This window comes from Oncorhynchus mykiss, chromosome 31, assembly GCF_013265735.2.
Source record: "Oncorhynchus mykiss isolate Arlee chromosome 31, USDA_OmykA_1.1, whole genome shotgun sequence".
In the NCBI taxonomy this organism is placed as follows: domain Eukaryota; kingdom Metazoa; phylum Chordata; class Actinopteri; order Salmoniformes; family Salmonidae; genus Oncorhynchus; species Oncorhynchus mykiss.
This window is the reverse complement of record NC_050571.1, coordinates 3,854,975-3,880,491: the sequence shown is the minus strand read 5'-3', so window position 1 is coordinate 3,880,491 and position 25,517 is coordinate 3,854,975. Positions and strand designations below refer to the sequence as shown.

General features: G+C 45.5%; 1 protein-coding gene across 1 annotated transcript in view; it reads right to left on the bottom strand.

The window, feature by feature from the left end:
* The window catches only part of LOC118945988 (netrin receptor UNC5A-like), a 149,144-nt gene that overhangs the window by 37,206 nt on the left and 86,421 nt on the right, over nucleotides 1–25,517 (bottom strand). The window contains exon 8 of the mRNA XM_036969654.1: nucleotides 24,443–24,676. Coding sequence (XP_036825549.1) covers nucleotides 24,443–24,676 — 234 coding nt within the window. The remainder of the gene's footprint in view (nucleotides 1–24,442; nucleotides 24,677–25,517) is intronic.

Below are 25,517 nucleotides of genomic sequence, written 5' to 3'. Positions count from 1 at the left end.
TGCTCTCTGCGCTTTTAACGGACCTCTGAGACTATCACAGTGCAGGTGCATTTATACGGAGACTTGATTACACACAGGTGGATTGTATTTATCATCATTAGTCATTTAGGTCAACATTGGATCATTCAGAGATCCTCACTGAACTTCTGGAGAGAGTTTGCTGCACTGAAAGTAAAGGAGCTGAATAATTTTGCACGCCCAATTTTTCAGTTTTTGATTTGTTAAAAAAGTTTGAAATATCCAATAAATGTCGTTCCACTTCATGATTGTGTCCGACTTGTTGTTGATTCTTCACAAAAAAATACAGTTTTATTTCTTTATGTTTGAAGCCTGAAATGTGGCAAAAGGTCGCAAAGTTCAAGGGGGACGAATACTTTCGCAAGGCACTGTATGTGGTTGTCCCACCTAACTATCTGAATATACTAACTACTGTGATATGTGGTTGTCCCACCTAGCTATCTGAATATACTGACTACTGTGATATGTGGTTGTCTCACCTAACTATCTGAATATACTAACTACTGTGACATGTGGTTGTCCCACCTAGCTATCTGATTATACTAACTACTGTGATATGTGGTTGTCCCACCTAACTATCTGAATATACTAACTACTGTGATATGTGGTTGTCCCACCTAACTATCTGAATATACTAACTACTGTGATATGTGGTTGTCCACCTAGCTATCTGAATATACTAACTACTGTGATATGTGGTTGTCCCACCTAGCTATCTGAATATACTAACTACTGTGATATGTGGTTGTCCCACCTAGCTATCTGAATATACGAACTACTGCGATATGTGGTTGTCCCACCTAACTATCTGAATATACTAACTACTGTGATATGTGGTTGTCTCACCTAGCTATCTGAATATACTAACTACTGTGATATGTGGTTGTCCCACCTAACTATCTGAATATACTAACTACTGTGATATGTGGTTGTCCACCTAGCTATCTGAATATACTAACTACTGTGATATGTGGTTGTCCCACCTAGCTATCTGAATATACTAACTACTGTGATATGTGGTTGTCCCACCTAGCTATCTGAATATACGAACTACTGCGATATGTGGTTGTCCCACCTAACTATCTGAATATACTAACTACTGTGATATGTGGTTGTCTCACCTAGCTATCTGAATATACTAACTACTGTGATATGTGGTTGTCCCACCTAGCTATCTGAATATACTAACTACTGTAATATGTGGTTGTCTCACCTAGCTATCCGAAGATGAACATACTAACTACTGTGATATGTGGTTGTCCCACCTAACTATCTGAATATACTAACTACTGTAATATGTGGTTGTCTCACCTAGCTATCCGAAGATGAACATACTAACTACTGTGATATGTGGTTGTCCCACCTAACTATCTGAATATACTAACTACTGTGATATGTGGTTGTCTCACCTAGCTATCTGAATATACTAACTACTGTGATATGTGGCTGTCCCACCTAGCTATCTTAAGATGAATATACTAACTGTAAGTCTCTGTGGATAAGAGACTAAACTGTAAAATGTAGATAACGTGATGAGATGCTGTGCCCCATCGTTGTGCCATTCATCCGTCTACATTGTTTTATCTCTCTATCCTATCTACCTTACAGTAGTATGGGGAGATAAAACCGTATCTACCTTATGGTTTTATCTCTCTATCCTATCTACCTTACAGTAGTATGGGGAGATAAAACCGATAGAGAGGTTTTATCTCTCTATCCCATCTACCTTATGATTTATCTCTCTATCCTATCTACCTGACAGTAGTATGGGGAGATAAAACCGTATCTACCTTATGGTTTATCTCTCTATCCTATCTACTCGTTACATTTTGACAGTGTTGGAGTGTTGGAGTGTTGGAGAGGTGGAGTGGTGGAGTGTTGGAGTGGTGGAGTGGTGGGGTGTTGGAGTGTTGGAGTGGTGGGGTGTTGGAGTGTTGGAGTGGTGGAGTGGTGGAGTGGTGGGGTGGTGGAGTGTTGGAGTGTTGGGGTGGTGGGATGTTGGAGTGGTGGGGTGGTGGGGTGTTTGAGTGGTGGAGTGGTGGGGTGGTGGAGTGGTGGGGTGGTGGAGTGTTGGAGTGGTAGAGTGGTGGGGTGGTGGAGTGGTGGGGTGGGGTGGTGGAGTGGTGGAGTGGTGGAGTGGTGGAGTGTTGGAGTGGTGGAGTGGTGGGGTGGTGGGGTGTTTGAGTGTTGGAGTGTTTGGGTGGTGGGGTGGTGGGGTGGTGGTGGGGTGTTTGAGTGGTGGAGTGTTGGAGTGGTGGAGTGGTGGAGTGTTGGGGTGGTGGGGTGTTGGGGTGGTGGGGTGTTTGAGTGTTGGAGTGGTGGAGTGGTGGAGTGGTGGAGTGTTGGAGTGGTGGAGTGTTGGGGTGGTGGGGTGGTGGGGTGGTGGGGTGTTGGAGTGGTGGAGTGTTGGAGTGGTGGAGTGTTGGGGTGGTGGAGTGGTGGAGTGGTGGGGTGGTGGGGTGTTGGAGTGGTGGAGTGGTGGGGTGGTGGGGTGTTGGAGTGGTGGAGCGGTGGAGCGGTGGCGCGGTGGAGCGGTGGAGCGTTGGAGCGGTGGAGCGGTGGGGCGTTGGAGCGGTGGAGCGGTGGGGCGTTTAAAATTTAAAATAAAATAAATAATTGTGCCGTCTGGTTTGCTTAATATTAGTGTTTTGAAATGGTTTATACTTTTACTTTTGATACTTTAGTACGTTTAAATCCAAATATTTTTTACTATTACTCAAGTAGTATTTTACTGGGTGACTTTCACTTTTACTTGAATAATTTTCTATTAAAGTATCTTTACTTTTACTCAAGTGTGACATTTGAGAACTTTTTCCAACACTGCAGCAATGCACATATGAAGTATCCGTAATTTATAGGCAGCTATGTAAATATGAAGTATCAGTAATTTACAGGCAGCTATGCACATATGAAGTATCAGTAATTTATAGGCAGCTATGTAAATATGAAGTATCAGTAATTTACAGGCAGCTATGCACTGTGCATTCCGAAAGTATTCAGACCCTCTTGAATTTTTCCACATTTTGTTACGTTACAGCCTTATTATAAAATTGATTAAATTGTCTTTTTTTCTTTCGTCAATCTACACACAATACCCCATAATGACATCAGAATACCCCATAATGACATCAGAATACCCCATAATGACAAAGCAAAAAAAATGTTTTGCCCCCATATTTTTTGCAAATGTATAATCCAAACAGCTGGAACATCAGTTATGTAATGTAAATAGGAAGCAAATCAACATGCATTGGGCTCATGGTTAGCAGATGTTAATGTGAGTGTAGCGAAATGCTTGTGCTTCTAGTTGACAGTGCAACAATATCTAACAATTTCCCAACAACTACCTAATACACACAAATGTAAGTAAAGGAATAAGAATATATAAATATATGGATGAGCAATGACCGAGCTGCATAGGCTAAGATGGTATGAAAGACAGTATATACATATGAGATGAGTAATGCAAGATATGTAAACATTATTAAAGTGACTAGTGATCCATTTATTAAAGTGGCTAATGATTTCAAGTCTGCATACAGCAGCCTCTCTGTGTTAGTGATGGCTGTTTAACAGTACAGATGGCCTTGAGATAGAAGCTATTTTTCAGTCTCTTGGTCCCAGCTTTGATGCACCTGTACTGACCTCGCCTTCTGAATGGTTTGGAGGGCTACTGTGGTGTTGAATGCTGAGCTGTAGTCAATGAATTGCATTCTTATATAGGTATTCCTCTTGTCCAGGTTGGGATAGGGCAGTGTGCAGTGTGATGGCGATTACATTGTCTGTGGACCTATTGGGGCAGTAAGCAAATTGGAGTGGGTCTAGGGTAACAGGTATGGTGGAGGTGATATGATCCTTAACTAGTCTCTCAAAGCTCTTCATGATGACAGAAGTGAGTGCTACGGGGCAGCAGTCATTTAGTTCAGTTACCTTTGCCTTCTTGGGTACAGGAACAATGGTGGCCCTCTTGAAGCATGTGTGGACAGCAGATTGGGATAGAGAGCGATTGAATGTCCGTAAACACACCAGCCAGCTGGTCTGCGCATGCTCTGAGGGCACGACTAGGGATGTTGTCTGGGCCAGCAGCCTTGCGAAGGTTAACATGTTTAAATGTTTAACTCACGTCGGCCACGGAGAAGGAGATGGGGAGAGCAGTTTTTGTTAGTTGGCCACAACAGAAGTAATTTAGTTCAGTTACCTTTGCCTTCTTGGGTACAGGAACAATGGTGGCGCTCTTGAAGCATGTGTGGACAGCAGACTGGGATAGTTAGTGGGCCACAACCGTAGTCATTAAGTTCAGTTACCTTTGACTTCTTGGGTACAGGAACAATGGTGGCACTGTATTATCTTCAAAGTTGGCAAAGAAGGTGTTTAGATTGTCTAGAAGCAAGACGTCGGTGTGGGTGACGTGGCTGGTTATCTTTTTGTTTGCCGTGATTGTCTGTAGACCCTGCCACATACTTATTGTGTGTGAGCCGTTGAATTGCGTCTCCACTTTGTCTCTATACTGACATTTCACTTGTTTGATTGCTTTGCGGAGGGAATAACTACACTGTTTATAGTCGGCCATATTCCCAGTCATCTTTCCATGGTTAAATGCGGTGGTTCGCGCTTTCAGTTTTGTGCGAATGTCGCCATCCGTCCACGGTTTCTGGTTAGGGTACGTTTTAATAGTCACAGTAAGTACAACATCTCCTATGCACTTCCTTATAAACTCATTCACTGAATCAGCGTATAACTCAATATTATTCTCTGAGGCTACCCGGGAACACGTCCCAGTCCGCGTAATCAAAACACTCTTGAAACGTGGATTCCGATTGGTCAGACCAGCGTTGAATAGACCTTGTCACGGCTACATCCTGTTTGAGTTTCTGCCTATAGGAAGGGGGGAGCAAAATGGAGTCATGGTCAGATTTCCCGAATGAAGGGTGGGGGAGGGCCTTGTATGCATTGCGGAATATAGAGTAGCAGTGATCCAGTGTATTGCCCATGCTACAATCAATATGCTGATAGAATTTAGGTAGCCTTGTTCCCAAATTCGCTTTGTTAAAATCCCCAGCAACAATAAATGCAGCCTCAGGATATATGGTTTCCAGTTCTCATACAGGCCTTTGAAATTCCTTGAGGGCCGTTGTGGTGTCTGCTTGAGGTGGGATATACACGGCTGTGAGAATAACCTACAATACTTTTCTTGGGAGATAATACGGTCGGCATTTGATTGTGAGGAATTCTAGGTCAGGTGAACAAAAAGACTTGAGTTCCAGTGTGTTGTTACAATTACTCCATGAGTCATTAATCAAACAATGAATGAATTAATGAAACAAAAAACACCCCCGCCCTTCTTCCTTCTGTCGGCATGACGCACAACGAATCTCGGTGGCTGTACCGAATCCGACAGCATATCCCGAGAGAGCCATGTTTCCGTGAAACAGAGTATGTTACAATCCCTGATGTCAACTTAAAAACGATCAACGTGACATAAGGCATTTAATGTGTGAAAGTTACATATTTCTAGGAAATATTTTTGAATTTCGCGCACTGCCTTTTCAGCGGAATGTTGTCGAGGGGTTCCCCTAGAAAGGTTAACTAAACAATAAACTAACAACGTGACAATCTAAACTTTGGCGAGTCGTATGGCAAGTGTTTGACCCAGATATTGGAATGGCTGAATGTTAGACACAATAACCACAGTCTGCCACAGGTTAATAACCACAGTCTCCCTCAGGTTAATAACCAGTCTCCCTCAGGTTAACAACCACAGTCACCCTCAGGTTAATAACCACAGTCTCCCTCAGGTTAATAACCACAGTCTCCCTCAGGTTAATAACCACAGTCTCCCTCAGGTTAATAACCACAGTCTCCCTCAGGTTAATAACCACAGTCTCCCTCAGGTTAATAACCACAGTCTCCCTCAGGTTAACAACCACAGTCACCCTCAGGTTAATAACCACAGTATCCCTCAGGTTAATAACCACAGTCTCCCTCAGGTTAATAACCACAGTCTCCCTCCAGTTAATAACTACAGTCTCCCTCAGGTTAATAACCACAGGCTCCCTCAGGTTAATAACCACAGTCTCCCTCAGGTTAATAACCACAGTCTCCCTCAGGTTAATAACCACAGTCTCCCTCAGGTTAATAACCACAGTCTCCCTCAGGTTAATAACCAGTCTCCCTCAGGTTAATAACCACAGTCACCCTCAAGTTAATAACTACAGGCTCCCTCAGGTTAATAACCACAGGCTCCCTCAGGTTAATAACCACAGTCTCCCTCAGGTTAATAACCACTGTCTCCCTCAGGTTAATAACCACAGTCTCCTTCAGGTTAATAACCACAGTCTCCCTCAGGTTAATAACCACAGTCTCCCTCAGGTTAATAACCACAGTCTCCCTCAGGTTAATAACCACAGTCTCCCTCAGGTTAATAACCACAGTCTCCCTCAGGTTAATAACCACAGTCTCCCTCAGGTTAATAACCACAGTCTCCCTCAGGTTAATAACCAGTCTCCCTCAGGTTAATAACCACAGTCACCCTCAAGTTAATAACTACAGGCTCCCTCAGGTTAATAACCACTGTCTCCCTCAGGTTAATAACCACAGTCTCCTTCAGGTTAATAACCACAGTCTCCCTCAGGTGAATAACCACAGTCTCCCTCAGGTTAATAACCACAGTCTCCCTCAGGTTAATAACCACAGTCTCCTTCAGGTTAATAACCACAGTCTCCCTCAGGTTAATAACCACAGTCTCCCTCAGGTTAATAACCAGTCTCCCTCAGGTTAATAACCACAGTCACCCTCAAGTTAATAACTACAGGCTCCCTCAGGTTAATAACCACTGTCTCCCTCAGGTTAATAACCACTGTCTCCCTCAGGTTAATAACCACTGTCTCCTTCAGGTTAATAACCAGTCTCCCTCAGGTTAATAACCACAGTCTCCCTCAGGTTAATAACCACAGTCTCCCTCAGGTTAATAACCAGTCTCCCTCAGGTTAATAACCACAGTCACCCTCAGGTTAATAACCACAGTCTCCCTCAGGTTAATAACCACAGTCTCCCTCAGGGTAATAACCACTGTCTCCCTCAGGTTAATAACCACAGTCTCCCTCAGGTTAATAACCACAGTCTCCCTCAGGTTAATAACCACAGTCTCCCTCAGGGTAATAACCACAGTCTCCCTCAGGTTAATAACCACAGTCTCCCTCAGGTTAATAACCACAGTCTCCCTCAGGTTAATAACCACAGTCTCCCTCAGGGTAATAACCACTGTCTCCCTCAGGTTAATAACCACTGTCTCCCTCAGGTTAATAACCACAGTCTCCCTCCAGTTAATAACCACAGTCTCCCTCCAGTTAATAACCACAGTCTCCCTCAGGTTAATAACCACAGTCTCCCTCAGGGTAATAACCACAGTCTCCCTCAGGTTAATAACCACAGTCTCCCTCAGGTTAATAACCACAGTCAACCTCAGGTTAATAACCACAGTCTCCCTCAGGTTAATAACCACTGTCTCCCTCAGGTTAATAACCACAGTCTCCCTCAGGTTAATAACCACAGTCTCCCTCAGGTTAATAACCACAGTCTCCCTCAGGTTAATAACCACAGTCTCCCTCAGGTTAATAACCACAGTCTCCCTCAGGTTAATAACCACAGTCTCCCTCAGGTTAATAACCACAGTCTCCCTCAGGTTAATAACCACAGTCTCCCTCAGGTTAATAACCAGTCTCCCTCAGGTTAATAACCACAGTCTCCCTCAGGTTAATGACCACAGTCTCCCTCAGGTTAATAACCACAGTCACCCTCAGGTTAATAACCACAGTCTCCCTCAGGTTAATAACCACAGTCTCCCTCAGGTTAATAACCACAGTCTCCCTCAGGGTAATAACCACAGTCTCCCTCAGGTTAATAACCACAGTCACCCTCAGGTTAATAACCACAGTCTCCCTCAGGGTAATAACCACAGTCTCCCTCAGGTTAATAACCACAGTCACCCTCAGGTTAATAACCACAGTCTCCCTCAGGTTAATAACCACAGTCTCCCTCAGGTTAATAACCACAGTCTCCCTCAGGTTAATAACCACAGTCTCCCTCAGGTTAATAACCACAGTCTCCCTCAGGTTAATAACCACAGTCTCCCTCAGGTTAATAACCACAGTCTCCCTCAGGTTAATAACCACAGTCTCCCTCAGGGTAATAAAAACAGTCTCCCTCAGGTTAATAACCACAGTCTCCCTCAGGTTAATAACCACAGTCTCCCTCAGGTTAATAACCACAGTCTCCCTCAGGTTAATAACCACAGTCTCCCTCAGGTTAATAACCACAGTCTCCCTCAGGTTAATAACCACAGTCTCCCTCAGGTTAATAACCACAGTCTCCCTCAGGTTAATAACCACAGTCTCCCTCAGGTTAATAACCACAGTCTCCCTCAGGTTAATAACCACTGTCTCCCTCAGGGTAATAACCACAGTCTCCCTCAGGTTAATAACCACAGTCTCCCTCCAGTTAATAACTACAGTCTCCCTCAGGTTAATAACCACAGTCTCCCTCCAGTTAATAACTACAGTCTCCCTCAGGTTAATAACCACAGTCTCCCTCGGGTTAATAACCACAGTCTCCCTCCAGTTAATAACTACAGTCTCCCTCAGGTTAATAACCACAGTCTCCCTCCAGTTAATAACTACTGTCTCCCTCAGGTTAATAACCACAGTCTCCCTCCAGTTAATAACTACAGTCTCCCTCAGGGTAATAACCACTGTCTCCCTCAGGTTAATAACTACAGTCTCCCTCAGGTTAATAACCACTGTCTCCCTCAGGTTAATAACCACAGTCTCCCTCAGGTTAATAACCACAGTCTCCCTCAGGTTAATAACCACTGTCTCCCTCAGGTTAATAACCACAGTCTCCCTCAGGTTAATAACCACTGTCTCCCTCAGGTTAATAACCACAGTCTCCCTCCAGTTAATAACTACAGTCTCCCTCAGGGTAATAACCACTGTCTCCCTCAGGTTAATAACTACAGTCTCCCTCAGGTTAATAACCACAGTCTCCCTCAGGTTAATAACCACTGTCTCCCTCAGGTTAATAACCACAGTCTCCCTCCAGTTAATAACTACAGTCTCCCTCAGGGTAATAACCACTGTCTCCCTCAGGTTAATAACTACAGTCTCCCTCAGGTTAATAACCACTGTCTCCCTCAGGTTAATAACCACAGTCTCCCTCAGGTTAATAACCACAGTCTCCCTCAGGGTAATAACCACAGTCTCACTCAGGTTAATAACCACAGTCTCCCTCAGGTTAATAACCACAGTCTCCCTCAGGGTAATAACCACAGTCTCCCTCAGGTTAATAACCACAGTCACCCTCAGGTTAATAACCACAGTCTCCCTCAGGTTAATAACCACAGTCTCCCTCAGGTTAATAACCACAGTCTCCCTCAGGGTAATAACCACAGTCTCCCTCAGGTTAATAACCACAGTCACCCTCAGGTTAATAACCACAGTCTCCCTCAGGTTAATAACCACAGTCTCCCTCAGGTTAATAACCACAGTCTCCCTCAGGTTAATAACCACAGTCTCCCTCAGGTTAATAACCACAGTCTCCCTCAGGTTAATAACCACAGTCTCCCTCAGGTTAATAACCACAGTCTCCCTCAGGTTAATAACCACAGTCTCCCTCAGGGTAATAACCACAGTCTCCCTCAGGTTAATAACCACAGTCTCCCTCAGGTTAATAACCACAGTCTCCCTCAGGTTAATAACCACAGTCTCCCTCAGGTTAATAACCACAGTCTCCCTCAGGTTAATAACCACAGTCTCCCTCAGGTTAATAACCACAGTCTCCCTCAGGGTAATAACCACAGTCTCCCTCAGGTTAATAACCACAGTCTCCCTCAGGTTAATAACCACAGTCTCCCTCAGGTTAATAACCACAGTCTCCCTCAGGTTAATAACCACAGTCTCCCTCAGGTTAATAACCACAGTCTCCCTCAGGTTAATAACCACAGTCTCCCTCCAGTTAATAACTACAGTCTCCCTCAGGTTAATAACCAGTCTCCCTCAGGTTAATAACCACAGTCTCCCTCAGGTTAATAACCACAGTCTCCCTCAGGTTAATAACCACAGTCTCCCTCAGGTTAATAACCACAGTCTCCCTCAGGTTAATAACCAGTCTCCCTCAGGTTAATAACCACAGTCTCCCTCAGGTTAATAACCACAGTCTCCCTCAGGTTAATAACCACAGTCTCCCTCAGGTTAATAACCAGTCTCCCTCAGGTTAATAACCACAGTCACCCTCAGGTTAATAACCACAGTCTCCCTCAGGTTAATAACCACAGTCTCCCTCAGGGTAATAACCACTGTCTCCCTCAGGTTAATAACCACAGTCTCCCTCAGGTTAATAACCACAGTCTCCCTCAGGTTAATAACCACAGTCTCCCTCAGGGTAATAACCACTGTCTCCCTCAGGTTAATAACCACAGTCTCCCTCAGGTTAATAACCACAGTCTCCCTCAGGTTAATAACCACAGTCTCCCTCAGGGTAATAACCACTGTCTCCCTCAGGTTAATAACCACTGTCTCCCTCAGGTTAATAACCACAGTCTCCCTCCAGTTAATAACCACAGTCTCCCTCCAGTTAATAACCACAGTCTCCCTCAGGTTAATAACCACAGTCTCCCTCAGGGTAATAACCACAGTCTCCCTCAGGTTAATAACCACAGTCTCCCTCAGGTTAATAACCACAGTCTCCCTCAGGTTAATAACCACAGTCTCCCTCAGGTTAATAACCACAGTCTCCCTCAGGTTAATAACCACAGTCTCCCTCAGGTTAATAACCACAGTCTCCCTCAGGTTAATAACCACAGTCTCCCTCAGGTTAATAACCACAGTCTCCCTCAGGTTAATAACCACAGTCTCCCTCAGGTTAATAACCACTGTCTCCCTCAGGTTAATAACCACAGTCTCCCTCAGGTTAATAACCACAGTCTCCCTCAGGTTAATAACCACAGTCTCCCTCAGGTTAATAACCACAGTCTCCCTCAGGTTAATAACCACAGTCTCCCTCCGGTTAATAACCACAGTCTCCCTCAGGTTAATAACCACTGTCTCCCTAAGGTTAATAACCACAGTCTCCCTCAGGTTAATAACCACAGTCTCCCTCAGGTTAATAACCACAGTCTCCCTCAGGTTAATAACCACAGTCTCCCTCAGGTTAATAACCACAGTCTCCCTCAGGTTAATAACCACAGTCTCCCTCAGGTTAATAACCACAGTCTCCCTCAGGTTAATAACCACAGTCTCCCTCAGGTTAATAACCACTGTCTCCCTCAGGTTAATAACCACTGTCTCCCTCAGGTTAATAACCACAGTCTCCCTCAGGTTAATAACCACAGTCTCCCTCAGGTTAATAACCACAGTCTCCCTCAGGTTAATAACCACAGTCTCCCTCAGGTTAATAACCACAGTCTCCCTCAGGTTAATAACCAGTCTCCCTCAGGTTAATAACCACAGTCTCCCTCAGGTTAATAACCACAGTCTCCCTCAGGTTAATAACCACAGTCTCCCTCAGGTTAATAACCACTGTCTCCCTCAGGGTAATAACCACAGTCTCCCTCAGGTTAATAACCACAGTCTCCCTCAGGTTAATAACCACAGTCTCCCTCAGGTTAATAACCACAGTCTCCCTCAGGTTAATAACCACAGTCTCCCTCAGGTTAATAACCACAGTCTCCCTCAGGTTAATAACCACAGTCTCCCTCAGGTTAATAACCACAGTCTCCCTCAGGTTAATAACCACAGTCTCCCTCAGGTTAATAACCACAGTCTCCCTCAGGTTAATAACCACAGTCTCCCTCAGGTTAATAACCACAGTCTCCCTCAGGTTAATAACCACAGTCTCCCTCAGGTTAATAACCAGTCTCCCTCAGGTTAATAACCACAGTCTCCCTCAGGGTAATAACCACAGTCTCCCTCAGGTTAATAACCACAGTCACCCTCAGGTTAATAACCACAGTCTCCCTCAGGTTAATAACCACAGTCTCCCTCAGGTTAATAACCACAGTCTCCCTCAGGGTAATAACCACAGTCTCCCTCAGGTTAATAACCACAGTCACCCTCAGGTTAATAACCACAGTCTCCCTCAGGTTAATAACCACAGTCTCCCTCAGGTTAATAACCACAGTCTCCCTCAGGGTAATAAACACAGTCTCCCTCAGGTTAATAACCACAGTCACCCTCAGGTTAATAACCACAGTCTCCCTCAGGTTAATAACCACAGTCTCCCTCAGGTTAATAACCACAGTCTCCCTCAGGGTAATAACCACAGTCTCCCTCAGGTTAATAACCACAGTCACCCTCAGGTTAATAACCACTGTCTCCCTCAGGTTAATAACCACAGTCTCCCTCAGGTTAATAACCACAGTCTCCCTCAGGTTAATAACCACAGTCTCCCTCAGGTTAATAACCACAGTCTCCCTCAGGTTAATAACCACAGTCTCCCTCAGGTTAATAACCACAGTCTCCCTCAGGGTAATAACCACAGTCTCCCTCAGGTTAATAACCACAGTCTCCCTCAGGTTAATAACCACAGTCTCCCTCAGGTTAATAACCACAGTCTCCCTCAGGTTAATAACCACAGTCTCCCTCAGGTTAATAACCACTGTCTCCCTCAGGTTAATAACCACAGTCTCCCTCAGGTTAATAACCACAGTCTCCCTCAGGTTAATAACCACAGTCTCCCTCAGGTTAATAACCACATTCTCCCTCAGGTTAATAACCACAGTCTCCCTCAGGTTAATAACCACTGTCTCCCTCAGGTTAATAACCACTGTCTCCCTCAGGTTAATAACCACAGTCTCCCTCAGGTTAATAACCACAGTCTCCCTCAGGTTAATAACCACAGTCTCCCTCAGGTTAATAACCACAGTCTCCCTCAGGTTAATAACCACAGTCTCCCTCAGGTTAATAACCACAGTCTCCCTCAGGTTAATAACCACAGTCTCCCTCAGGTTAATAACCACAGTCTCCCTCAGGTTAATAACCACAGTCTCCCTCAGGTTAATAACCACAGTCTCCCTCAGGTTAATAACCACAGTCTCCCTCCAGTTAATAACTACAGTCTCCCTCAGGTTAATAACCACTGTCTCCCTCAGGTTAATAACCACAGTCTCCCTCAGGTTAATAACCACAGTCTCCCTCAGGTTAATAACCACAGTCTCCCTCCAGTTAATAACTACAGTCTCCCTCAGGTTAATAACCACAGTCTCCCTCCAGTTAATAACTACAGTCTCCCTCAGGTTAATAACCACAGTCTCCCTCCAGTTAATAACTACAGTCTCCCTCAGGTTAATAACCACAGTCTCCCTCAGGTTAATAACCACAGTCTCCCTCCAGTTAATAACTACAGTCTCCCTCAGGTTAATAACCACAGTCTCCCTCCAGTTAATAACTACTGTCTCCCTCAGGTTAATAACCACAGTCTCCCTCCAGTTAATAACTACAGTCTCCCTCAGGGTAATAACCACAGTCTCCCTCAGGTTAATAACTACAGTCTCCCTCAGGTTAATAACCACTGTCTCCCTCAGGTTAATAACCACAGTCTCCCTCAGGGTAATAACCACAGTCTCCCTCAGGTTAATAACCACTGTCTCCCTCAGGTTAATAACCACAGTCTCCCTCAGGTTAATAACCACTGTCTCCCTCAGGTTAATAACCACAGTCTCCCTCCAGTTAATAACTACAGTCTCCCTCAGGGTAATAACCACTGTCTCCCTCAGGTTAATAACTACAGTCTCCCTCAGGTTAATAACCACTGTCTCCCTCAGGTTAATAACCACAGTCTCCCTCAGGTTAATAACCACAGTCTCCCTCAGGTTAATAACCACAGTCTCCCTCAGGTTAATAACCACAGTCTCCCTCAGGTTAATAACCACAGTCTCCCTCAGGTTAATAACCACAGTCTCCCTCAGGTTAATAACCACTGTCTCCCTCAGGTTAATAACCACAGTCTCCCTCAGGTTAATAACCACTGTCTCCCTCAGGTTAATAACCACAGTCTCCCTCCAGTTAATAACTACAGTCTCGCTCAGGGTAATAACCACTGTCTCCCTCAGGTTAATAACTACAGTCTCCCTCAGGTTAATAACCACTGTCTCCCTCAGGTTAATAACCACAGTCTCCCTCAGGTTAATAACCACAGTCTCCCTCAGGTTAATAACCACAGTCTCCCTCAGGTTAATAACCACAGTCTCCCTCAGGTTAATAACCACAGTCTCCCTCAGGTTAATAACCACTGTCTCCCTCAGGTTAATAACCACAGTCTCCCTCAGGTTAATAACCACAGTCTCCCTCAGGTTAATAACCACAGTCTCCCTCAGGGTAATAACCACAGTCTCCCTCAGGGTAATAACCAGAGTCTCCCTCAGGTTAATAACCACAGTCTCCCTCAGGTTAATAACCACAGTCTCCCTCAGGGTAATAACCACAGTCTCCCTCAGGGTAATAACCAGTCTCCCTCAGGTTAATAACCACAGTCTCCCTCCAGTTAATAACTACAGTCTCCCTCAGGGTAATAACCACTGTCTCCCTCAGGTTAATAACCACAGTCTCCCTCAGGTTAATAACCACAGTCTCCCTCAGGTTAATAACCACAGTCTCCCTCAGGTTAATAACCACAGTCTCCCTCAGGTTAATAACCACAGTCTCCCTCAGGTTAATAACCACAGTCTCCCTCAGGTTAATAACCACAGTCTCCCTCAGGTTAATAACCACAGTCTCCTTCAGGTTAATAACCACAGTCTCCCTCAGGTTAATAACCACAGTCTCCCTCAGGTTAATAACCACAGTCTCCCTCAGGTTAATAACCACAGTCTCCCTCAGGTTAATAACTACAGTCTCCCTCAGGTTAATAACCACAGTCTCCCTCAGGTTAATAACCACAGTCTCCCTCAGGTTAATAACCACAGTCTCCCTCAGGTTAATAACCACAGTCTCCCTCAGGTTAATAACCACAGTCTCCCTCAGGTTAATAACCACAGTCTCCTTCAGGTTAATAACCACAGTCTCCCTCAGGTTAATAACCACAGTCTCCCTCAGGTTAATAACCACAGTCTCCCTCAGGTTAATAACCACAGTCTCCCCCAGGTTAATAACCACAGTCTCCCTCAGGTTAATAACCACAGTCTCCCTCAGGTTAATAACCACAGTATCCCTCAGGTTAATAACCACAGTCTCCCTCAGGTTAATAACCACAGTCTCCCTCAGGTTAATAACCACAGTCTCCCTCAGGTTAATAACCACAGTCTCCCTCAGGTTAATAACCACAGTCTCCCTCAGGTTAATAACCACAGTCTCCCTCAGGTTAATAACCACTGTCTCCCTCAGGTTAATAACCACAGTCTCCCTCAGGTTAATAACCACTGTCTCCCTCAGGTTAATAACCACTGTCTCCCTCAGGTTAATAACCACTGTCTCCCTCAGGTTAATAACCACTGTCTCCCTCAGGTTAATAACCACAGTCTCCCTCAGGTTAATAACCACTGTCTCCCTCAGGTTAATAACCACAGTCTCCCTCAGGTTAATAACCACAGTCTCCCTCAGGTTAATAACCACTGTCTCCCTCAGGTTAATAACCACAGTCTCCCTCAGGTTAATAACCACTGTCTCCCTCAGGTTTATAACCACTGTCTCCCTCAGGTTAATAACCACTGTCTCCCTCAGGTTAATAACCACTGTCTCCCTCAGGTTAATAACCACAGTCTCCCTCAGGTTAATAACCACTGTCTCCCTCAGGTTAATAACCACAGTCTCCCTCAGGTTAATAACCACTGTCTCCCTCAGGTTAATAACCACTGTCTCCCTCAGGTTAATAACCACTGTCTCCCTCAGGTTAATAACCACAGTCTCCCTCAGGTTAATAACCACAATCTCCCTCAGGTTAATAACCACAGTCTCCCTCAGGGTCATAACCACAGTCTCCCTCAGGGTAATAACCACAGTCTCCCTCAGGTTAATAACCACAGTCTCCCTCAGGTTAATAACCACAGTCTCCCTCAGGTTAATAACCACAGTCTCCCTCAGGGTAATAACCACAGTCTCCCTCAGGGTAATAACCACAGTCTCCCTCAGGTTAATAACCACAGTCTCCCTCAGGTTAATAACCACAGTCTCCCTCAGGTTAATAACCACAGTCTCCCTCAGGTTAATAACCACAGTCTCCCTCAGGGTAATAACCACAGTCTCCCTCAGGTTAATAACCACAGTCTCCCTCAGGTTAATAACCACAGTCTCCCTCAGGTTAATAACCACAGTCTCCCTCAGGTTAATAACCACAGTCTCCCTCAGGTTAATAACAACTGTCTCCCTCAGGTTAATAACCACAGTCTCCCTCAGGTTAATAACCACAGTCTCCCTCAGGGTAATAACCACTGTCTCCCTCAGGTTAATAACCACAGTCTCCCTCAGGTTAATAACCACAGTCTCCCTCAGGTTAATAACCACAGTCTCCCTCAGGGTAATAACCACTGTCTCCCTCAGGTTAATAACCACTGTCTCCCTCAGGTTAATAACCACAGTCTCCCTCCAGTTAATAACCACAGTCTCCCTCCGGTTAATAACCACAGTCTCCCTCAGGTTAATAACCACAGTCTCCCTCAGGTTAATAACCACTGTCTCCCTCAGGTTAATAACCACAGTCTCCCTCAGGTTAATAACCACAGTCTCCCTCAGGGTAATAACCACTGTCTCCCTCAGGTTAATAACCACAGTCTCCCTCAGGTTAATAACCACAGTCTCCCTCAGGTTAATAACCACAGTCTCCCTCAGGGTAATAACCACTGTCTCCCTCAGGGTAATAACCACAGTCTCCCTCAGGGTAATAACCACAGTCTCCCTCAGGTTAATAACCACAGTCTCCCTCAGGTTAATAACCACAGTCTCCCTCAGGTTAATAACCACAGTCTCCCTCAGGTTAATAACCACAGTCTCCCTCAGGGTAATAACCACAGTCTCCCTCAGGTTAATAACCACAGTCTCCCTCAGGTTAATAACCACAGTCTCCCTCAGGTTAATAACCACAGTCTCCCTCAGGTTAATAACCACAGTCTCCCTCAGGTTAATAACAACTGTCTCCCTCAGGTTAATAACCACAGTCTCCCTCAGGTTAATAACCACAGTCTCCCTCAGGGTAATAACCACTGTCTCCCTCAGGTTAATAACCACAGTCTCCCTCAGGTTAATAACCACAGTCTCCCTCAGGTTAATAACCACAGTCTCCCTCAGGGTAATAACCACTGTCTCCCTCAGGTTAATAACCACTGTCTCCCTCAGGTTAATAACCACAGTCTCCCTCCAGTTAATAACCACAGTCTCCCTCCGGTTAATAACCACAGTCTCCCTCAGGTTAATAACCACAGTCTCCCTCAGGTTAATAACCACTGTCTCCCTCAGGTTAATAACCACAGTCTCCCTCAGGTTAATAACCACAGTCTCCCTCAGGGTAATAACCACTGTCTCCCTCAGGTTAATAACCACAGTCTCCCTCAGGTTAATAACCACAGTCTCCCTCAGGTTAATAACCACAGTCTCCCTCAGGGTAATAACCACTGTCTCCCTCAGGTTAATAACCACTGTCTCCCTCAGGTTAATAACCACAGTCTCCCTCCAGTTAATAACCACAGTCTCCCTCCAGTTAATAACCACAGTCTCCCTCAGGTTAATAACCACAGTCTCCCTCTAGTTAATAACCACAGTCTCCCTCAGGTTAATAACCACAGTCTCCCTCAGGGTAATAACCACAGTCTCCCTCAGGTTAATAACCACAGTCTCCCTCAGGTTAATAACCACAGTCTCCCTCAGGTTAATAACCACAGTCTCCCTCAGGTTAATAACCACTGTCTCCCTCAGGTTAATAACCACAGTCTCCCTCAGGTTAATAACCACAGTCTCCCTCAGGTTAATAACCACAGTCTCCCTCAGGGTAATAACCACAGTCTCCCTCAGGTTAATAACCACAGTCACCCTCAGGTTAATAACCACAGTCTCCCTCAGGTTAATAACCACAGTCTCCCTCAGGTTAATAACCACAGTCTCCCTCAGGGTAATAACCACAGTCTCCCTCAGGTCTCCCTCCCTGAAAAGCTATTTGTTTTTTCTTTCAGCTGATGCAAGTTTTCACACACGCACGCACGCACGCACGCACGCACACACACACACACACACACACACACACACACACACACACACACACACACACACACACACACACACACACACACACACACACACACACTCGACCAACAGACGTTATCCGGTGTGCAGCGAGCCAGTCAGCTTACCGCCAGCCCTGGCGAGGTCCAATAGAGGATGGCGGACACATTAAATATTAACTTAATTGGTCCCGATAGGGGCTGTCTGGCTAACATACAGCTGGATCACATACGCAGAGCATCACAGGGAAATGTCATCGCAACTCCCCCAAGAGACACAGCACACTCAGTATCACACTCTCTGCATCAAAGACAATAACAGTCCTAACTGGGAGATGAGAAACGCTGTGTGTTTGTGGGGAAGGTCTCTGCTGGCTGACACAGGCCCTGTTGGGGGGGGGGGGGGGGGGGGTGTGTGTGTGTGTGTGTGTGTGTGTGTGTGTGTGTGTGTGTGTGTGTGTGTGTGTGTGTGTGTGTGTGTGTGTGTGTGTGTGTGTGTGTGTGTGTGTGTGGCTAATTTTGTCCTGATGGTGGTTTCGCTCGACTGCCACGCACCATGAGGTTCCCCATCACTCTCTTCCCTGACGTTTCTCTCTCTCTCTCTCTCTCTCTCTCTCTCACTCTTTCTCTTCCTCCCTTCCCTCGCTCCACACGGAGGGGATAACCAGGCAGTAATGCCAGCCTCCCTCCCTCAGAGACTGCCTCTGAGTAGCCTGTTAAGATTTAATTTGAAAAACTTAATTTGTAAATTAAAAGGAGATTCTCTCTCTCTCAGCTCTCTACCAGAGGACCCCTGTGATCCTTCTCTCCCATCATTGACTCCTCCTCTGCCTCCCTCCTCTTCCTCCTCTTCAGTCTGGTGGAGTGTATGACCTGCTCTCAGAAGGGGTCGCTGATTTCTGCGGAGGGCTGTAGAACTCTAGCCATGAACAAGGAAGGAGGAAGGTGGAGGAGAGGAAAGTGGGGGAGGTCTGTCTGAAATGAGCCAATCAGAGAGCAGAGGAAGAGGAGGGAGAAGAGGACGGATGAGGGAAGTGTGGGAGGTCTGTCTGAAATGAGCCAATCAGAGAGCAGAGGTAGGAGGGAGAAGAGGAGGGATGTAGATGAGGGAAGTGGGGGAGGTCTGTCTGAAATGAGCCAATCAGAGAGCAGAGGAGGAGGGAGGGGAGAATTGAGCTCACGCTCCAGGTCAGGTTGTGAATTGAGATGCCAGTTTACAGATGACAAATGCAGGAGTTTACATCTCTGGGAGACGAATCTGTTTCACGGCAGTAAATCATAACCTCATTCTCTATTGAATCCTCTGTTCTTTGTGACATTCCCTAACAGAAGACCAATTAAAACATTGTTTGTTCCAGCAAATATGATGGCTGCAATACCAGGCCAGTGCAGCTCACAGTTTGGCTTTGGCTCAGCTCAGCTCAGTAGTGTGAAAAGAGTATGGTTTGTTGCAGTGGGTTGGTCAATCAATAATGTTGTTCGATCCTGAATCAATAATGTTGTTTTATCCTGTATCAATAGTGTTGTTTAATACTGCATCAATAGTGTTGTTTATTTACATTGTCTGAGGATTAGGAGCAGCGTGCGGAGGGGTGTGTGCCTGCGTATCTCCTTGACTCGCAGTGGGCAGCCGCGTTTGCTGTCACTCAGTCAGAATGTGCATTAGCGTTTACATTTTTTCCCCCCAACTTGTTAGATATTATGCTCATTCACACAGCTTGATAGCAAACGTCCCCACCATGTGACTTATCATAGGAGCAATCTAAATGATCCAATCAGAGCAGGAGGATCGATATAAAGCCCAACCTTTTCTTTACAGACAGGCAAACTAGCCAATCGAGTTATTTAGACCACATATCAAATCAAATCAAATGTTATTGGTCACATACACATGGTTGGCAGATGTTATTGGTCACATGGTTAGCAGATGTTATTGGTCACATGGTTAGCAGATGTTATTGGTCACATACACATGGTTAGCAGATGTTAATGTGAGTGTAGCAAAATGCTTGTGCTTCTAGTTCCCAACAGTGCAGTAATATCTAACAAGTCATCTGACAATTTTCCCAATAACTTCCTAATACACACACATCTAAAGGGGTGAGTGAGAATCTGTACATAGATAGAACCTCCCATGACTGACTGCCTTGAGAAAGATGCACGCTGGCTACAGAAAAATGTGTTTTTCTGATCAGGGATCATTATAAAAAAATACTCTGATCATAATTGTATCCAGATGATACTGGTTTTGTCTCAGCACACCCCTACACTCTACCCCCCTGCTCTCTCCTCTCCTCTCCTCTCCTCTCCTCTCCTCTCCTCTCCTCTCCTCTCCTCTCCTCTCCTCTCCTCTCCTCTCCTCTCCTCTCCTCTCCTCTCCTCTCATCCCCTCATTCTCCTCTTTCCCATTCTCCCCCCTTACCTGTCCTCTCCTCCCCTTACCTCTCCTCTCATCCCCTCATTCTCCTCTCTTTCTCCATTCTCTTCCCCTCTCCTCTCCTCTCCTCTCCTCTCCTCTCCTCTCCTCTCCTCTCCTCTCCTCTCCTCTCCTCTCCTCTCCTCTCATCCCCTCATTCTCCTCTCTTTCTCCATTCTCTTCCCCTCTCCTCTCCTCTCCTCTCCTCTCCTCTCCTCTCCTCTCCTCTCCTCTCCTCTCCTCTCCTCTCCTCTCCTCTCCTCTCATCCCCTCATTCTCCTCTCTTTCTCCATTCTCTTCCCCTCTCCTCTCCTCTCCTCTCCTCTCCTCTCCTCTCCTCTCCTCTACCCTCTTTTCCTGCTTTCCCCTACTCTCCCATCCACTCCCCACCCCCTCCTCTTTTCTCCTCTCCTCTCTCTCAATTCAATTCAATTTCAATTTAAGGGGCTTTATTGGCAAGGGAAATATATGTTAACATTGCCAAAGCAAGTGAAATAGATAATAAACAAAAGTGAAATAAACAATAAAAAGCAACAGTAAACATTACACTCACAGAAGTTCCACAAGACATTTCAAATGTCATATTATGTGGAAATAGTTGATTTGCTTGGGTCTAATTGTGCTGCTGTCCTGTGGGGTGTGTTTGTGTTTATGAACAGAGCCCCAGGACCAGCTTGCTTAGGGGACTCGGCTCCAGGACAATTTCTCTGTAGGTGATGGTTTTGTTATGGATTTGGTATTTGTCCCATTTTGTGAATTCTTGGTTGGTGAGCGGACCCCAGACCTCAAAACTATGAAGGGCAATGGGTTCTATAATTGATTCAAGTATTTTTAGCCAGATCCTAATGTGATAAAATGCTAGGTTCGTTGTCTGAGTCAGGCGCAGGACACACTCAAAATATTAAAAACCGGAATATCTCCAACAAGGAAACATAACGTATAGAGAAAACCCTCCAACACACACGGTAGCACAAAACAATCACGGACAAAACAGAAAGGTCGACGAGAGGGTAAATAAGGAACATAATAAGGGAATTGAAATCAGTAATCAGCGTAATCAAGACAAAACAAAAGGAAAAAGGAAACATGGATCGGTGGTGACGTCGACCGCCGAACACCACCCGAACAAGGAGAGGAGCCGACCTCAGCCGAAGTCGTGACACCTAATCGGTATTGTCAAATGTTATTTTCCTTTTGATGGCGTTGCCTTGTCTCTCAGATTGTTCACAGCTTTGTGGAAGTTACCTGTGGCGCTGATGTTTAGGCCGAGGTACGTATAGTTTTTTGTGTGCTCTTTGTATTTGTGGTCCTGGGAACTGGACCTTTCTTGAACACCATTATTTTGGTCTTACTGAGATTTAGGGCCCAGGTCTGACAGAATCTGTGCAGAATATCTAGGTGATGCTGTAGGCTCCTTGGTTGGGGACAGAAGCACCAGATTCAGAAAAAAGTTGTCATTTGACTTCAGATTCTAGTAGGGTGAGGAAGGTGAGGCCGGATGCTGCAGACTGTTATAGTGCATTCGCCAATTCGTTGATATATACGTTGAAGAGGGTGGGGCTCAAACTGCATCCCTGTCTCACACTACAGGCCTGTTTTAACCGTACAGTTGTTGTTTGTGTACATGGATTTTATAATGTCGTATGTTTTTCCCCAACACCACTTTCCATCAATTTGCATAGCAGATTCCAAATAGTTTCCATAATGTCCACAGAAACATGTCAAACGTTTTTTATAATCAATCCTCAGGTTGTTTTTAAAATACATAATCGATAATATATCAACCGCAAATGTCTTTCACAGTAGGAGAGGGAAATGTCTGTGTCTGAAGACTGAAGACTGTTGACACCTTGAGGAAGCGATAGGAAAAATAATCTGGTTCATATCCCTTTAAATCCAGAAAAGGGAGGCTATGGAACATGGAGATTCAAAATAGAGGCCACTTCCTGTTTTGATTTTCCACAGGGTTTCACCTGCAATATCAGTTCTGTTATAATCACAAAACAATATTTTGACAGTTTTGGAAACTTTAGAGTGTTTTCTATCCAATACTAATAATAATATGCATATATTAGCAACTGAGACTGAGGACCAGGCCGTTTACAATGGGCACCTTTTCATCCAAGCTACTCAATACTGCCCCTGCAGCCATATTAAGTTAAATAATCAACAAAGCATTAGAAGACTTTGCCTTTGTTTTGGTTTGCTTCTTTGTCAATTAGGGTGTGCAGGGTGAGTACGTGGTCTGTCGTATGGTATTTTGGTAAAAAAAAAAAAATTAAATTGGCTCAATACATTGTTTTCACTGAGGAAATGTATGAGTCTGCTGTTAATGATAATGCAGAGAATTTCCCCAAGGTTGCTGTTGACATATCCCACGGCAGTTATTGGGGTCAAATTTGTCTCCACTTTTGTCGATTGGAGTGAACAGTCCTTGGTTTCAAATATTGGGGAAGATGCCAGAGCCGTGGATGATAGCCAACTGGAATTTGTGGTTTGTATATTTTATCATTTAATTTAGGATACCATCAACACTACAGGTGTTGGAGGGTTTGTATTTTGTCCTGTAGTTCATTCATTGTATTGGAGACCCCCTCTCCCCCTGGCCCCCTCTCCCTCTCTCACCCCTGGCCCATTCTCCCCCTCTTCCCCTGGCCCCCTCGCCCACTCTCCCCCTCTCCCACTCTCCCCCTCTCCCCCTCTCCCCCTCTCTCCATCTTCCCCTGGCCCACTCTCCCCCTCTCCCCCTGGCCCCAAAGTGCACTAGCCTCTCCATCTCTCTCATTATCTCGTTGCAGTGGTAAGCCACAGCCTATCTAGGGAGTTGTAGTTTTTACAGGGTGGATTAAAACGTAGTGCTGTTGTTTGGTAATCCAGACATCACACAGCTCCATCATTCGTTACAAAGAGAGACGTTCATTTAGCAGATACATGAACCACTCAGAACACTCATTGGTCGTCCCAAAAGCCACCCTATTTCATATGTAGTGCACTGCTTTTGACAAGGGCCCATGGAGGGGGACAGACAGACAGACAGACAGACAGACAGACAGACAGACAGACAGACAGACAGACAGACAGACAGACAGACAGACAGATAGACAGACCCTAGATCATTCAAGCGTCCGGGAGGCACATTTCCGTCAGGATGTCTAATCAGCCTTTCAACGTATCCACTTTAATAGACAGGATGAAACAACACCTCTGTGTGGTTCTAAAGGTGTGTGAACTAAACAACACCTCTGTGGGGTTCTAAAGGTGTGTGGATGAAACAACACCTCTGTGGGGTTCTAAAGGTGTGTGGACTAAACAACACCTCTGTGGGGTTCTAAAGGTGTGTGGACTAAACAACACCTCTGTGGGGTTCTAAAGGTGTGTGGATGAAACAACACCTCTGTGGGGTTCTAAAGGTGTGTGGACTAAACAACACCTCTGTGGGGTTCTAAAGGTGTGTGGACTAAACAACACCTCTGTGGGGTTCTAAAGGTGTGTGGACTAAACAACACCTCTGTGGGGTTCTAAAGGCGTGTGGATGAAACAACACCTCTGTGGGGTTCTAAAGGTGTGTGGATGAAACAACACCTCTGTGTGGTTCTAAAGGTGTGTGGACTAAACAACACATCTGTGTGGTTCTAAAGGTGTGTGGATGAAACAACACCTCTGTGGGGTTCTAAAGGTGTGTGGACTAAACAACACCTCTGTGTGGTTCTAAAGGTGTGTGGACTAAACAACACCTCTGTGTGGTTCTAAAGGTGTGTGGATGAAACAACACCTCTGTGTGGTTCTAAAGGTGTGTGTGTATGTAGGTTCCTTACCTTGAAGACATCTTGTGTATCATCCATGCAGTAGACTCTGATGTTATACTCTAGGGTAGAGCAGTATGCGTCAGAGAAGAGCACCAGGCGGAGACGCTTAGCTGCGGACATGTTTAGAGATTCTCCCACCAGAGAGAAACGACCCAACTGCTCCGAGAACACTCTGCACGTCTCTGCCTCCAACTGACAGTAATACGGCTCCGAGATCAATTCCTCTCCCATCATTAAGACGTCCTGGGGATAGAGAGAGAGGTGTGGGGTTAGGGGCAGGGTGTGTGTGTGTGTGTGTGTGTGTGTGTGTGTGTGTTTGAGACACCCATCTGGAGCCCATCCTGGGGATAGACAGAGGGTGTGTTGTTATGGGGTCAGACGGAGGGTGTGTGGTAGTGGGGTCAGGGGGAGGGTGTGTGTGGTAGTGGGGTCAGGGAGAGGGTGTGTGGTTATGGGGTCAGGGGGGAGGGGGGTGTGTTGTTATGGGGTCAGACAGATGATGTGTGGTTATGGGGTCAGACGAAGGGTTTGTTGTTATGGGGTCAGACAGAGGGTGTGTTGTTATGGGGTCAGGGGGAGGGTGTGTGGTTATGGGGTCAGGGGGAGGGTGTGTGTGGTAGTGGGGTCAGAGAGGAGGGTGTGTGGTTATGGGGTCAGGGGGAGGGTGTGTGGTCATGGGGTCAGGGGGAGGGTGTGTGGTTATGGGGTCAGGCGGTGTATATACAGTATGTGAGGACAGTGACCTATAGAACATTAACAATCAACTACATAGTTCGGATCTAGGCAATCAATTGACATGAAAGAAGACTCCTCTAATTTCCTGGCAATACCACTGCTTCTGGCGAGAAAGGAGAGAGAACAGAGAGAGAAAGGAGAGAGAACAGAGAGAGAACAGAGAAAGAACCGAGAGAGAAAGGAGAGAGAGAACAGAGAGAGAACAGAGAGAGAACAGAGAGAGAACAGAGAGAGAATGGAGAGAGAAAGAAGAGAAAGAAATGAGAGAAAGGAGAGAGAAAGGAGAGAGAACAGAGCGAGAGAACAGAGCGAGAGAGCAGAGAGAGCGTGAACAGAGAGAGAGAACAGG